The 16,665-nt window shown below is 42.5% G+C and overlaps 1 protein-coding gene across 1 annotated transcript in view; it reads left to right on the forward strand.

Annotated features, from left to right (window-relative positions):
* Positions 1 to 16,661, forward strand: part of ABCC3 (ATP binding cassette subfamily C member 3) — a 72,392-nt gene extending 55,731 nt beyond the window's left edge. Inside the window, exons 23-31 of the mRNA XM_035104353.2 lie at positions 376 to 686; positions 3,828 to 4,027; positions 4,462 to 4,588; positions 7,045 to 7,146; positions 8,270 to 8,416; positions 10,737 to 10,895; positions 12,976 to 13,142; positions 13,462 to 13,656; positions 15,436 to 16,661. Coding sequence (XP_034960244.2) covers positions 376 to 686; positions 3,828 to 4,027; positions 4,462 to 4,588; positions 7,045 to 7,146; positions 8,270 to 8,416; positions 10,737 to 10,895; positions 12,976 to 13,142; positions 13,462 to 13,656; positions 15,436 to 15,544 — 1,517 coding nt within the window. The 3' untranslated portion in view covers positions 15,545 to 16,661. The remainder of the gene's footprint in view (positions 1 to 375; positions 687 to 3,827; positions 4,028 to 4,461; positions 4,589 to 7,044; positions 7,147 to 8,269; positions 8,417 to 10,736; positions 10,896 to 12,975; positions 13,143 to 13,461; positions 13,657 to 15,435) is intronic.
* Positions 16,662 to 16,665: the final 4 nt, after the last annotated feature.

Genomic DNA, 16,665 nt, shown 5'->3' on the forward strand with positions numbered 1-16,665 from the left:
GCAAAGTCGTATTCTACCCTAGGAACAAATATTCCTATATCATAAATAGGGATGTCTACATTGCTCCTTGCACAATAAAAGTTGGTCTATTTATTCAGTTGTAAAATGTATATCCTGCCCTTTATATTTTTTAAAAATGATCAAAAGTCATATCATATCAAATTACAATTAGACCAACCAGAAAATATTTGCAGAATTTAAAAATTACATTCTAATCTCTCTATATGCAACCTCCCGCCATCCGCCGCTTGATGCACGAGGTGATGCTGTCAATTCATCTAGCCTGCTAGAGGAGTTGCAAAGTTACGATGAGAACAGGGCCACATGCAATTGGTACAATCAAGTCTTCTGCTTATTTCTCCCTTTTGCAAACAGGGGTTTTTGTGTTGATCTCCTCTTTTACTCTGGCAATGGGTGGCATCAGAGCGGCTCGTAGTCTCCACTCCGGATTGCTGGAGAACAAACTCCACACCCCACAGTCTTTCTATGACACAACTCCAATTGGCCGAATCATCAACCGCTTCTCGAAAGACATCTACGTGATCGATGAAGTGATACCGCCAACTATCTTGATGTTCCTAGGAACCTTCTTTGTTTCTGTGTCAACGATGATCGTGATCATAGCAAGCACCCCACTCTTTGCTGTGGTTATAATCCCTCTGGCAATCCTATACTTCTTTGCCCAGGTAATTGGGATAAGTACCTTTTTTGGCTTCATTGCTTGTTTTATTCATTTTTAAAAAACAGAGTGTTAGGTGGCTGGCATAATCTTTCTATTTTTTAGTATTTCAAGCCCCAAATGTGCATCCCTTAATATGTGTGTGAATACTGGATGCAATTACTTTGAATACAGAAGCTGAAGTTCCAAAGTAAGATTGTCTGAAGTCACTTACATTCTGCAAAATAGCTTTTGCAACATTTAGTTGTTGTTAGGCACAACAAGAAGGGAGTAAGAAACATAGAACAGGCTAACTCACCAGTAGCCTTAGACAAGACTCTTGTGGCTCTCTGGACCTTTCATAGCAGTTCTTGCATGTTTTCAAAGCGTTCTCTCTTTTTAATTGCTTTTTTTGTTTGTTTATAAAGTAATCACTAATGAAAAGGCAGACAAGGGCATAATATTGCAATGCCGCAGAGTAAGAACATATATTCTAAGGGAAGTTTGCGTTCTCATTAATTGAGAAATAGAAGTTCACAAATTACAATCCATAAATCAGTTAAGCTTTCTGTTATTATGATAAAGGAGCATGAATGTAATCCATTCCATCCAGCAGTTTATTACTGTAACTCAATTTTGTACAAACTGAAGAAATACACTAACTTAATCAATGGAGGCATTTTCCCCCATTTTAGATGGCCATCCCTCTATCAACAGCAACATCTGGAGGGCTACACATTCCCTCAACCCCCTGCTCTGTTATCTCCATGGTCGTTTCTCTGTTGACCAAGCAGAAAACAAAATATCTTTTATAATACCAGGATGGATAGAATATTAATACAAAAGAAAAATACAATAAGAGCACAATAAATACAAGCAACCAATCAAAATCAGTATAAAATAGCAAAATAACCAAGTACACACCTACCACACTGGGTACCTCGGGTTACAGACGCTTCAGGTTACGCGTTTTCAGGAAACCTGGAAGTACCGGAAAGGGTTACTTCTGGGATTCACCAATCGTGCATGCGCAGAAGCGCTAAATCGTGCTTCGCGCATATGCAGAAGCACCAAATTGTGTCACATGCGTGCGCAGACGCAGGGCTGTAGGTTACGAACACTACAGGTTGCGGACATGCCTCCGTCATGGATTACGTCTGCAACCCGAGGTTCCACTGTACATTTATGAGTTGAATTCATACTCTTAAAAAAGCTCAGATGTTTAGAACAGGGTTCCCCAAACTAAGGCCCGTGAGCTGAATGCGGCCCTGTGAGGCTCATTTATGCGGCCCCCGGCAAACCCCGCCGCCCGCTGCTGCCGCCTGCTCTCACCACCGCAACGTGGCTGCCCACTTCCAGGTCACCGGAGTGTCAGAAATAGCTTGTGTGAATGCGCAAGCATCATTTCCAGCGCACATCCGGGCCGGAGGAGGCCCATGCACATGCGCACAAGCTATTTCCGGTGTTCCAACAACCCGGACGTGCGCCGGAAATCGTGTGTGTGCATGCGTATGGGTGCACGCACCTGCGCGCTCCAGCCCGCAGCACGATCAGCCCTCGGCTAGGTAAGTTTGGGGACCCCTGGTTTAGAACATGGAGCTGATAATGCCAGGGTTGCAGGTTCGGTCCCTGTATGGGACAGCTGCATATTGTTGCATTGCAGGGAATTGGACTAGTTTATCCTCAGGGTCCCTTTCAACTCTACTGTACAGTTCTATGATTCTGCAGCATTCCGCCTCTCACATAGTAGCCAGCTTAGTTCACATCCCCTCTTCCCGGTGTAGCTCCAGTCTCTCATCTAGGAGCAAGTCAATCCACAAACAATCACCCAGAGGTGGTGCCCCTCACCTTTCATCATACCCTGAAGGAGCAATTCAAAGCATGTGGAAACTTTCCCCTAGAAAGAGTTACAGTTGTGGAAAAGTCCTTAACCTTGTTCTTCATGGGAGGGTCCAGCTGGCCAAATCTTCTGCCCATCTAGAACTCACCACACCACATTCCCTTTTGTATCTAACAATAGCCTTTGGGCCAAAGTACCCGCAGGCCTTAGTGTAGGTTATGCATTAAATCCCAGCCTCCGAGGTTCCCAATTCAAGCTCCAGAATCTGTAATAGTACGTTGTTGAGAGCAAACACAAAACACACACTACTTCTTCTTTGGCGAGTAAGACTGCCTTCCTTGAACACAGTCTTAACAGTGAGTCTGTAAGTGACACACACAGGCCACGAGGCTGTCAGTGGAATGTGAATATTTCTATTTGATTAACAGCTTCCCTTTTAAGCAATCACTTAACAATTGAAATGGTAGGGCATTCTCTTTGAGTAAATTTTAATGACAGTTTCTCTAAGCATAAATTACACAGACCAGCTACTCTAAAGCCCATTTTAAAAGCACTACCCAAAGGAAGAAATGCATTGTTGGGAGCTCAGATTAAAAATAACGATGATGGCAATGATGATGAAAATCTGCATTTAGCAAATGAATAGATCAGTTGCACCAGTTAATCAACAAGTGTTTTCAAGCCCTCAGGAAACATTAGGAAGCAGCAATAGGAACATCATAACTGCACATCAGGGTCTCCTTTTGCTCTTTCTGTTGGCAAGCTTGCCTTTCTGCCAGTGTAGGATAGTTCTTTAAGTCATCCAGTAACAGTGGCAATCATCTGCATTATAATGTTAAAAACTCAGCTCAGTGGGCTGGCTGGTAGACATGGCAGTAAATTGATGATTGGGTGCGTTCTCAGAGTTGAAGCATAGAGGCCTGCTTCTGCAATCATTGAGGGAGAGTGCTTTTCTTCAGACTTTCCACTTCAGGCTGCAAGTGCGGGGGGGGGGGGAGCTACATATTTGAATGCTTCTCCATAAAATAAATTCCATGTGCACAAAGATGCCCACATGTCGGAAAAAGACTGTCCTCCTTGACATTGTGTTTTTCTGTGCGCAGGGAGTTTTTGTAGTGGACCTAGCATTATTTGTGTACTAAAGTGAGATAGTCTAGGAAAAGCTTTACCATGTGCTTCTGGTGCCTGATCAAGAGTGTTTCTCACTCTTACAGTGCACAGCCATGGCACAGTGTATTAATTAGTTCAGGTCAAATATCTAAAAGGTTTCACGTTTCTTTGTTTTGTTTTCTCGTTTTACCTATCTGCCTTTGAACCGAACGACGGCAGCGGTTCTACGTAGCTACCTCTCGCCAATTGAAGCGGCTGGAATCTGTCAGTAGATCTCCCATATATTCTCATTTTTCGGAAACCGTCACAGGAGCAAGCGTCATCCGAGCTTATAGAAGGGGAAAGGCTTTTGTTCATCTCAGTGACATGAAGGTGAATGACAACCAGAGAAGTTATTATCCTGGAATTGTGTCCAACAGGTAAAATCAATCTTTGAATTAAAGGAAAAAGTTAATGAAAATAATTTGAGTGATTGAACTAGAGAAACAGCTTCCTCATTCCGTCTGTTTCTGATGTTCAGGCTGTTCATGCCCTTAATTATGTAGCCGAAACAGCAGCACCCAACAGAAGAGGGAGGCGTCAGCAGAAGTTTGCAGAAGTACATAAAATCTTTTTAAAATCCTAAAGAAGCTGGAACTCCCAAAATAGCCAGTGAAGGCTGAGAGTATTGAGTGACCACAGAATTCTGGCTGACTGATGCTGGGGAAGAAATTGGGGGGGGGGGTTAATGGAATAGAGTATCTTGAAGGGTAGAACGCCATACTGCAGCATTTTGTTGCAGATCCCACTTGTTTTCATCTGTTGCATTTTGAGTTCTGTACTATTTACTTCTTTGTGTTTTCTCGTTTAATAGGTGGCTGGGAATTAGAGTTGAATTTGTAGGGAACTGCGTCGTATTTTTTGCAGCCCTTTTTGCTGTGCTAAGTAAAAACAGTCTGAGCGCTGGCCTGGTTGGACTTTCCGTGTCTTATGCATTGCAGGTGCGTAGTGTGTGTATCAGGAGAGGGCCCATCTGAACAGCGGAACTGAAATATCATTACAGTGTGACCTTTTCATTAGGCATTTGGGCTTTAATTGCATGATTCTGCAGCATTTCTATTCTTCAGGCGAACGAAGGCTCAGGGTGTGTGTGTGTGTGTGTGTGTGTGTGTGTGTGTGTAAGACTGGTTGGAAGAAAATTGGGAGAAATGGGAAGAAAATAAAGAACAAACCGAGGAATAAAAGGAAATGCTTTTGGAAGATTGCATCTAAGATTGTCAGCTTACATTTGTCTGTGGGATTTTTTTTTCCATATTAAAAAGCCCAATCACAGAGTTAATCAGATTCTGTGCAGAGTGAAAACAATGCATTAGCTGTGCATTTGAATGCAAGCAGTATTTATTTTGGTTGAGGTAAAGAATATCACTCTCCCTCTTGGCAGGGTGCCAGCTGGTTGGGAATGGCTTGCACAGTTGGTTCTGCTCATGTGCACATATATGCCCCTTTATTTATTTTAACAGTTTCTACGCTGCCCGCCAATGCAAAATGTCAAGGGCACTTTATAATCTATATAAATAAAAATGTAAATATCCGTTTGTTCCCGACCAAAAATCTCTGAAAGTGCTTGACCGATTGGTTTGAGATTTTGACACAATGTTCTGGGCCAATACGGGAGTGTTTGTATATACTTAGATTATATAGATGTCACACCTGTGACAGGTAAAAACATGATTTTGTGTAAAAATAGCGCCATCTGTTGGACGTCAAAGCAACAGACGCTATATGCTTTTGTGTAAAAATAGCGCCATCTGTTGGACGGGAAAGGAACAGACGCTATAGTCCATTCCTTACTCCCAGGATGCCACGGGGAACGCGGTGGCGTCGTTCCGACGCGAGCGAACAGAGGGAACTGGAAAACTACAGACTGCTTTAAAAAACCCACCATTCACAGCAGGGCAATCAAAATATCTTCAGAGGTTAGGAAAACTAGAAGTTTTTTGCCTGGTGCCTAAAAGATAGTGGCACAGGTACCATTGGGTGAGCCTCTGGGGAGGGTGGGGAGAGCTCCACAAGCAAGGTTCCACAGCCAAAAAGGCCCTGCCCCATGTAGCTCCAGAGGGGAGGGGGCCCAGATCAAATTGCAGCTCTCACAGCGTGAAGGGAGCCTTCAGGAAGCTTACAATGGCAGTGTTGTGCTTCTTGTTCTTGGTAACTGAGGAGAAACTACATCAAGGTTTTAACACTATATTCTGCTAAATTTTGCACAGCAGGGCATTTAGTTAAGGATAGCCTATTATGGTAGCCATCAGTTTAGTCAATCTACAAGGGATTTAATCACCCTTTCAATAAGGCGTGAGGTCATCAGCTTTACTAAGGGTGGGTTAGATTCAAGATGGCTATGAAATCCTGAAGCAAAGCAGTGGGTTTCAATTTAAAAAGTGCACTGCCGTACCTCAATCAGAAGTAACAATCTTTGATTGAGAAATTGCTTTGTGAGATTCTTGGTCCTATACTATTACATCTGGTCAGATCAGAAGATTTGAGCTTTGCCTCTCAGCTTTAAAAGCTATGAATGCTGATTTTGTAGAAAGGAGAGGCATATTGATTGAATCTCTATCCCAAGTAACAGTGGGATCACACATTGAAATTGGCAAAGCAATGAATTCCACCACGATGCATTTATATTCAGTGGAATAGAAGAAATAGTGATACACCTTTGATAGTTTATAATAAGCCCTCAAAGGTTTCAGGGAAATTGAAGGTACTGTGCGCATCCTCATTTCCTTGTAGGGATTTGCAATAAAATTAGATGCTGGAATATTAGGCTTACCCAAAATGGTGCTGTTGTAAGCATGGGAAGCTACAGTATTTCCTTTTTCTTATTGGTGTATCCTTCTTTGAAGGAGGGGAAGCATCTGAAGAAAGGTGATGTCTTCTGAGACATTAAAGAGAATACAAGCGATGGGCCATTTTGTGCGGGGGGAGGGGGGTTCCATTCCCAGCCCCCATGCATATCGTTGGAGCACACATAAGCGCACCCTGCCCCATTCCACCCCCATTATGCCCCTGTTCTGCCATCTTCTGGGCCCAAAATGGGAGCAATACAAATGGGGATGATATCAGAACTTCCTAATTTCTCAAAGCTTCACCTGTTATGGTTTGTGTTCAGCTCAGCGTAACGTCCGCTAAATTTCAACCCTGCATTTCAAGGATGGTCTGTAGCAGGAGAGGCTAGTCTGTTGCCTTCCAGTTGCTGTTGGACTGCAACTCCCATCATCCCTGACTCTTGGCCACACACTGGCTGGGGCTGATAGGGAGTCCAGTTGAACACCTGTGGGCACCACCTTTGCTCTGTGGGTAAACACACACACACACACACAAACACACTATATGATGGTTAATATATTTATTTGTGGCTGTACTTTTCTCAAACAGGTAACATGTTGTTGTTTCTTAGGTGACAATGTCTCTGAATTGGATGGTACGGATGACATCAGACTTAGAAAGCAACATTGTGGCTGTAGAAAGAGTGAAGGAATATTCTGAAACTGAAACTGAGGTCAGTTCCTAATACAGTGGTACCTCGGTTTATGAACACAATTGGATCCGGAAGTCTGTTCATAAACTGAAGCGTTCATAAACTGAAGCGAGCTTTCCCATTGAAAGTAATGGAAAGTGGATTAATCCGTTCCAGACGGTCCGCGGAGTAACCGTTCATAAACTGAAGCGAACTTTCCCATTGAAAGTAATGGAAAGTGGATTAATCCATTCCAGACGGGTCCGCGGAGTACTTAAACTGAAGCGTTCATAAACTGAAACATGGGTGTAATTGGTTCCGGAAGTCTGTTCATAAACTGAAGCGTTCATAAACTGAAGCGAACTTTCCCATTAAAAGTAATGGAAAGTGAATTAATCCGTTCCAGATGGGTCCGCAGCGTTCATAAACCGAAAATTCATAAACCGAGGTGTTCATAAACCGAGGTTCCACTGTACAGTGGTACCTCGTGTTACGTACTGCGCCCCTTACGAATGCTTCGCGTTATGAGCTCCGCTAACCCGGAAGTAGATACTCCCAGTTGCGACCTTTGCCCTGGGATGCAAGCGGAAGTTGCGCGCCAGCAGCGGGAGGCGCCATTAGCGAAAGCGCGCCTCATGTTACGAGCGGTTTCGGGTTACAAACGGACCTTTGGGACAGATTTAAGTACGTAACACGAGTGGTACCTCGGGTTTCGAACAGCCTAGCCAACGAACTTTTTGGATTATAACTTCAAAGCCGGAAATGAGTGTTCTGGTTTGTGAGGTTTTTTGGGATTGTGAACATACTTTGGAAACCTGATGAATTTCAACGGGAGTGCGTTAAACGTGTTTCTGACTCTCCCATTGATATAAATGGAACTTAAAAGTGATGAACCATGTCTGCATTGTAACCCTTGTGATTAGGCTATTATTGTTGTATCATCTGTGAATCTCATCCTAGATGGTGGTTTCTGGAGTACATTGAAGCAGACTGTCCATCTTACTTTTAATGATTCAGAAACAAGCAATGTGGATTAAAATCCAGGGGGAGACTTATTCAACTATCCTTGAACTTTTCAAATAATATAATGCTTTGTTATTAAAAGTATTTTTTTTAATAATAAAAAATATCAACACTATGTGCCGTAATTCTTTCTCTCCTCTAGGCTCCCTGGATAATTGAAGACAAAAGACCACCAGAAGACTGGCCCACTCGGGGCGAAGTGGAGTTTGCAAACTATTCCGTAAGGTACAGGAAAGGCTTGGACTTGGTGCTGAAAGACCTCAGCCTCAATGTGAAAGGTGGAGAAAAGGTACAATCACAGTTGCCATGTATAGAATCAAATTATATGTGCATTAACCTGAATTTGCAAACTTTGTTTTCAGTTCATTCGGTGCATCTATTGGATTCATAGCAAACTGCCTGGTACCAGGTCAGTTCATGAAGCTCAATATTGCTAACACAGATTGGTAGGGGGGGGGGGCTCTAGCATTTTGGTCAGGAACCTTTCCCAGCCTTACCTGGAAATGCCAGAGACTGAATTTGGGACCTTCTGCATGCAAAGCAGTGTGTGTTTTACCATTTAGCTTTCACCCCATCTCTGCTGTAACTTGAGTGTTGCTTGGAGAAGCAGCAACTTCTGAATTGCATCTTTCTTCAACTGACAGCTACCTGCCCCCAAAATCCCATCTGCTCTGTGATTTCAGCTTCTGTTTCCACCTCCAATAACAACTTTCATTGTCAGTGTTCACACATGCCATCAGCATCCTTTCATGTATAACAAATTAACTTTCCCTATGCCAACCAGTGGGGAAATGAAACACAGCCACCTAGATACAAGGTGGAGCCTCTATATACTTGCAGGGCTCCCCAGGTATGCAGAAGAACATCACTTTGCAAGAAAGAAAGAAAGAAAAACAAAGACTGTAAATGAACAAAGTTCTATAGGAACAGAAAATATGGCACTTTAAATTAGAAACCATAGATAAGGTGAACTCCAGTGCATGGAAGCTTATGCCAAAATAAATGCATTGGTTTTTAAGGAAACAAAAGACTTCTTTTCACATTCAGCAAGCAGTAATTGTTTGAAATAGAAAAGAAATGGTAGAAGCTTAGGCAATGAAAAATGTGTGTGCAGATATAGAAAATGTATAAGGCTACATTAAAGAAAAAGACCGGCTAGTTCAGTAGCAGAAAGAAGAACAACATCAAAACTTTAAAAGTATTGGTTGCAAGGGAAACTATAGGTATAGAAAGGAGAATTTCCTGGATGCCAAGATCCAGGTTTGGGGCAAGTGCTTTTTTTTTTTAGAGAGAGAGAACCCCAGCAGAGATGTAAATCACAAAATATGCAGCAAAGTAAAGCATGGAAGTATAGGCTGTTAGACCTTGTGAGTTCTAAAACTTCCAAACCTGTTCCCATAGCATAGAAAAATGCTTACATTTGGTAAGTTAAGAATGGTTTACTTACAAATGCTCCAAATGTCAGATTCATGAGCATTCCCATACAGCATTCAGAAAAAGTTGCACAGGCAGTAAAAGTTGTCAAAGTTCCTAAGTTATTGGTATGGGAACTCAAGAGTGGCTTGTAAGAGCCATGCGGTCTGAGCTGGTTGGTGCACGTTGAGCTTCTCAGGTAGACTGAAGGGGAACAAAGTCTTGATTACCTAGGGCCTCCCAAGGTGAGATAAGCCTGGCAGGACAGGTCTAAACCCTTTCCAGCATTATTTAGGCTTAAGCATGTTGGTTATATGAAGCTGATTATCCCACAAAAAGAATGTTCATGTATCCTACCCCCCAAAAAAGATGGCGACCAAAAGCAGCGGGAAGTGGGAATTCAGGCACTAATATTAGGCCAATACAAAATTAGCTTACAGTGGTACCTCGAGTTAAGAACTTAATTCATTCTGGAGGTCCATCCTTAACCTCAAACTGTTCTTAACCTGAGGTACCACTTTAGCTAATGGGGCCTCCCGCTGCCACCGCGCTGCCGGATCACGATTTCTGTTCTCATCCTGAAGCAAAGTTCTTAACCCAAGGTACTATTTCTGGGTTAGCGGAGTCTGTAACCTGAAGCATCTGTAACCTGAAGCATTTGTAACCCGAGGTACCACTGTATTTGAAAATATATTGCCAAACAAAAAATGCCTATAACAGTGTAGAAGGTTTTCACAGTGTAGTAAAGAGAAAGGAGGAAGTGTGTGGCTAGAGGAAGAGGAGAGGACAAAGAGTGAAGAAAAAGCTGTGAGTAGAGGGGGGGACCCTTTTCCCTTTTGTGGCATATGCACTCTTCTGGCTACCTTGCCCAGAGTGCTTCACTCTTGAGAAAAGGCCCTTTCTCAGTGAGGAAGAAGAGAGCCTTTAATAGGCAGAGGCCTAACTATGACTTTAATAAACCTCTTGACTGATAAGCATACTTCTTAACAGAAATCCCTATAAGAGATACAGTTGTATAACAGTGCATTTTCTTTTGATTCTCTTCGATTCAATTTTTTTTTTTAAAAAAAATCACCTAGATCAGGATCATGGTAGTTTTTGTTTTGTCTTGTTTTTTAAGTGAAACGGTGTATCGTAAAATAATAAAACACGTCCTGGTATTTAACTGAACCTAATTTTTCAAACACGTGAATTAGGTTGGGATTGTTGGAAGAACTGGGGCTGGAAAATCGTCTATGACCCTCTGCCTCTTCAGGATCCTAGAAGCTGTGGAGGGGGAAATCAAAATCGATGGGTTGAGAATCTCAGAGCTTGGCCTTCATGACTTACGATCCAAGCTGACTATAATTCCTCAGGTAAGCTGCCCTATGCCCTGAGAGATACACTAAATATAACTTAATATGGCAAACTACTGAGGTTGTTTTGTTTTTGTAAAGTGAGACGCTTGCAAGGTAGGTCAGGCTGTGTATCTAGGGCTAGTAGTTACACAATTTGCTTTATAATTGTTGCTTTTTTGCCCTGGGACAGGAATAAACAGGGAACCAAGAGGAAGGATTTGAATGAGCTGTAAAAATGGAACAACATTATAGCAATTCCTGCTAAGGTTTATTTTCAATTCAAGCAAGCTTTCTCTTGCTCTCTATGTTTCATAGGCATACGCATCCCTCAGAAAATGAAGAGATTTTATATTTTCACAGCTGTAGCCTAGTACTTTTAATTTTATTTTCTTAGTCTGATATTTCATGTTCTGAAAGCTTACAATGTGCAGCACAGCTATATCTCTTGTATACTCCATCCCTGGTAAGTACCATAGGTGTTTTTTCTGTGTATATGTGTGGTAAGCTAAAGTATCACTGGCCCAGATTTAGCACCAATGGTGCTATATTCTCATCTTCATGTATTGTGAGGGGTTGGGTGTAGCCTTGCTTCTGGAAAATAGACTTTCATTCTTTATATGTTTTTGTCTTTATCCACACTCCTTTAAATGGGTTGGGGAGAACTTAAGAGAAAGTTGTAACTCTGTGACAGAATTTAATCCCATCAAAATGGCACTGGTCATGACACTCATCAAAATAACATCATGGGAGCCATAAAGTAGCTTCTTACGGCACACTAGTGTAGGGGTGGGGGGTTGGATCCCACCCATCCCATGGGCCATCAATCACCTGATGTCACAGTGACATCAGGGGACCCATTCGTCAAATTTCAATTTCAAAACTATTTCAAACTAAGCAGGCAAAGATACAGTGCCATGCAAGCCCTGACTTCAGCTGTTGGTCACTGCTTGCAAAGCCATGTGCCTTGGTAAGCATGGTCAATCAGTTAGAGTGGTACCTTGGTTTACAACCATAATCCCTTCTGGAGGTCCGGTTGTAAACCAAAACAGGTTGCAACCCATGGTGTGCTCTCGCCAATGGGACCTCCAAAAAAAAAGGATTGTAATCCCCCCAAAAAGGGACACACTTCCGGGTTTGACGTGGTTGCAATCCAAAGCGGTTGCAATCCAAAGCGGTTGTAAACCAAGGTACCACTGTAATCAGCAGTGCCTGCAAGCCACTTTGGGGCAGGAAGCGAGTCTTTACCTGCCCCACACCCGACATCATATGTGGCATCAGGTGTAGAGCAGGGCATGGCTTGGCTGAAATAGCCTTGTGGGCCAAATGGGGAGGCCTTGCAGGCCTAATTAGGCCCATGTGCCAGAGGCTCCCAACCACTGCACTAGTGCAAGCAACCACAAGTAATTCGTTTCTTAAGATGGAACCATATGTTATAAGAAGCATGACTGTCACTGAAAATTGTAGCTTCATGTTGAATTCCATCCTCCCCTTCTTAATATGTAATACAACTTGTTTTGTGTCCTGGTGTCATTTTACTATGGCCACATTTGCACATCATGCTAAACCATAGTTTACAATGAAAGACCCAAAGGTGCTGCAGTGAGTGTCTGGCTTTCACACTTTTCTCCGCCCACTGTGCAACTGGGAAGAGGAGTCTGGAAACTTCCGCTTCCACTTCTCCTTAACTCTGGTTTATTGTTTTGTCCAAATCGGTTAACCTTAACAATGGTTTGTTTTTTCAATTGGTTTGACATGCTTTAAACAAACTACAGTCATAACTTGGATCCTGAACGCCTTGCAACTTGAACATTTTGGCTCCTGAATGCAACAAACCCAGAAGGCCATGGGGTTTAAGTCTTGCTTATATGACCACCTTGTGTCCATTCAACTGTAAAGCACTCACGGAGTCAAATCTGGTGCTGGGTATATCATCACTTCCTAGTGTAATGCAGACCACAGAAATGATTTCTTGTTTTAACCACGTTAGCGAGTTAGAATCTATTCAAGCAATACTTCAACGTTTATTTCTGTGTTCCTAAATAACTCAAGGTCATTGTTTTAATCTGTATGCTGATGGAATTGTATTCATTTTCTTAAGGACCCTGTTCTTTTTTCTGGAACACTTCGACTGAATTTGGATCCATTTGATAGATATTCCGAGGAGGAACTATGGAAAGCTCTTGAACTGTCCAATTTGAAGAGGTTTGTCAGCAGCCAGCCAGCTATGCTGAATTACGAATGCACGGAAGGAGGAGAAAATCTTAGGTAACTGAAATCAGTTCAAGAAATTGATACCACTAGAAACCTACAGCAAAATGGTTTGCTACCTTTCTACCTCTTCCTAGTGGCCTTTCATTTCATTATGAAGACCTTCCTTTCGGAAGATTTTTTGTTAAATCTTTAAAGCATGTTAGAAGTTGTTTTAAGTGTTTGGCTGGTTGCTCTTTATGTTGTTTTAATCTCTGCTGCTTTTATGCTTTTGCAGTTTTTGTTAGTATTTGATTGTTTTAATATATTGTTGCTAACCTCCTTGAGGAAAGGCGGAATAAATAAATAAAATAAAGGTTTAATCTTCTTTTCCCAGTGTTGGCCAAAGGCAGCTTGTTTGCTTAGCAAGGGCTCTTCTCCGCAAAACCAAAATCCTGGTTCTGGATGAAGCTACCGCAGCAATCGACCTCGAGACGGATGATCTCATTCAGATGACAATAAGAACACAGTTTGAAGACTGTACTGTGCTGACAATAGCACATAGGCTGAATACAATTATGGATTACACCAGGTAACTATGAAGGACAAGAGCATAGCTATGATCTTTAAGGCACCCTAAAAATAATCTGTATGACTATTCTGTACTTGCATTTGCCCATCTTAAACCAGAAAACAGGTGGACCTAATATAGAGCCTGCAATTAATCCCCCCCAAAGGCTTAGATGCCTTTCAGCCTTTTTGGGGAACGTATCTTTAAAGGCCAATTGGCTCTTTAATACTGGATCAGTAAATTCATATCCACTGCCAGCTTTACATATGATTTGTGGCATCCAGTAGGAACATGAAACCCAGGATGTTTTGGTACCCATTCTGTTTCTAGAGCAGATATGATATGGCTGTCCCAAGCCCAAGCCTGCTGTTGTTAGACATTGGTCATGCTACCTGGCACTGGCAACTGGAGTCCAACAGCACCTGGAGGACCACAGGTTCCCTGCCCTGCCAGGTGGTCATTGGCTAGTGCTTCACTTCCTGGCTTATTCTAAGACCCTCCCTAAGGAGGGACCTGGTTTCTTGTGATGCTCTAGGCAACGTCCATAGAAATGTCATGAGGAACACTCTTCACATCGTTACAATAGCTCTGGTGGCTGGAAAGAGTTTTCTACTACAGTTTCACATGGCAGGGTAGAGTGCTTACTCATCAAGTAATGTTGCTACTGCGCTTTGTAGATTTGTGCAGCCTACACTTGCAAAGAACAGTATGAACATTCTGGGAGGAAGAGCAGGAATAGGCTGCTTGCTTCCCCCCCCCCCCCCAGAAAGGACCTTGAATGAGGCAAAGGTGGAATTGCTCATCTAGCCACTTACCCTATGGTAACGGATCGAATTAACTCATTATTGAATGGGTTTCAGTGGCAACAAAAAGGGACGAAATAAGTACAAAAGGGGAGGGTGGCATAGTGAGAGCCAACTGCCTCAGAAAAGTGGGAATACCCGTATAGCAGGGTATAGTGGCCAACTCCCAAGAGACTGTGGTCTACTCACAGAGTTAAAAACTGGCAGTGATCTTCCCCTGTTTTTTAGGGGTTCAGGTCAAAGTTCTTGAGCTTTTTTTTAGGAAGGAAAGCCCTGTTTTGGGGGGTTCAGGTCAAAGTTTTGAGCTTTACTTAGGGGAGCCAAAGTTATTGAGCTTCTTTGCGGAAAGCCAGTGATCTACCACAGACGTCCATTAACCTACCAGTAGATCACAATCTACCTGTTGGGCATGCCTACCTGTTGGACATGCCTGCCGTATAGGAAACCCACTCTAAACGATAGCAAGCGTGTTTTTATCTGCAGCCAAGCCATTAATCAGCTAATTTCTCCAGGCACAGAAAAGTATTCTGAGGACACTACAGAGGAAACTAAAACTCTGTGGCTGCAGCACTGTAATTCATATGAAAGTTAACCTCTAACACATCTAATGGGGCAGAATGCTGTGCATCTTTTCTGCTCACCCTCATAACAGTGCCATGACGCGATCAGGGGGATTTCAGTTTCCCAGGTGAGGAGCTAAAGCCAGGTGTGACTTGCGCAAGACCATAAGCAAGTCTTATGGCAGTGACGGGACATGAACTTAAGATTTCTCACATTCAAATTCAGTACTTGTCCCCTGTAAGCTGGCACATTTTTGCTCTTTCTCTAGGGTTTTTTTCCTAAGTGTGTGGAATAAAATCTTGAGGACCTAAAAAAGCTGCTGGATTCTGCAGTTAGTAGACCTTGTGACAACAGACATTCCTGCCCCCTCCCCCTGCTGGTTAGGATTAGCAGCTCTTGTTTAGAAACACATTTTACTTTCCCTCTTGTTTTGCAGAGTCCTTGTTCTAGAAAAAGGAGCAATTGCTGAATTTGACACACCTTCACGTCTTATAGCATCCAGAGGAATTTTCTATGGCATGGCAAAAGATGCTGGGTTGGCGTAACAGGACAGCTGCTATATTTCTCACCAAAGGACTAGTTACTGGGTTTCTTTTTTAAAAGCAACAACCCAGAAGCAATACCTGAATGTACTGTACTTTTCAAAACAGCATTTTTAATTTTTTTGCGATACGGAATCAAAATGTTTCATATGCCTATGAGAACCAGAAAATTTTAATTTTATATTTTTAAAAATATTTTCTACATACAGAAGTATTATTATTTTTACCTGACAAACATCTTACTGGAAATGGATGTGAGTGTGTGTGTATGCATAGCACTTAACTGTATTCTTTTTATCTTATATAGTCAATTACAGCTAGCGATACAAAAGCACTGGCATTATTCGTCGGTTCATTTTCTGTTAAGTAAAATGAATCAATGAAATGTGGAGCTATGGTGCTGTTTCCAGGATTAAGTTGATTTAATAATTAAAAAAAAACCACCTGTAGCCCACTTTTCAACAAAGTACCCCCAGCAGCAGCATTTTAAAAATCAGGCAAAATGTGTGGGACCCCCCCACCCCCCAGGATAAATACAGTATACATGAGGAAATCCTCGAAACACTGCCAATATATTTTAAAAGCCCACATTTCCCATTCAGCCTGGAGCACTGCACACACAGAAGGGGACTTGTGCAGCTTTAGCTGGATGGTTCTGCTCTTCAAACAGTTGAAGCCCAGTGTGTTAAGCCCTTATTTAAAAGCTAAAATCTTGATGCCACTTCTGAAGCAGGACTGGTTACTGGTTGGCTGGGCCAAAAGCTGTACTTCCAGACGCAGGACTACCAGAAATTTCTGGACTTATTCCGAGGCCTGCTTCTTATAAAGTACAGTAGTACATGTAGTAGTAAGATCGAAAACTTACCATGGCATGTAGAACAGGAGCGAAGTCCCTCTAAAAAAAAAAAACCTCCAAGGCATGGGTAGGCAAACTGGGGCCCGGGGGCTGGATCTGGCCCAATCGTCTTCTCAATCCGGCCCGTGGACGGTCCGGGAATCAGCGTGCTTTTACATGAGTAGAATGTGTCCTTTTATTTAAAATGCATCTCTGGGTTATTTGTGGGACCTGCCTGGTGTTTTTTCATGAGTAGAATGTGTGGTTTTATTTCAAATGCATCTCTGGA

This window comes from Zootoca vivipara, chromosome 2 (assembly GCF_963506605.1).
Source record: "Zootoca vivipara chromosome 2, rZooViv1.1, whole genome shotgun sequence".
NCBI classification, from domain to species: Eukaryota; Metazoa; Chordata; class Lepidosauria; order Squamata; family Lacertidae; genus Zootoca; species Zootoca vivipara.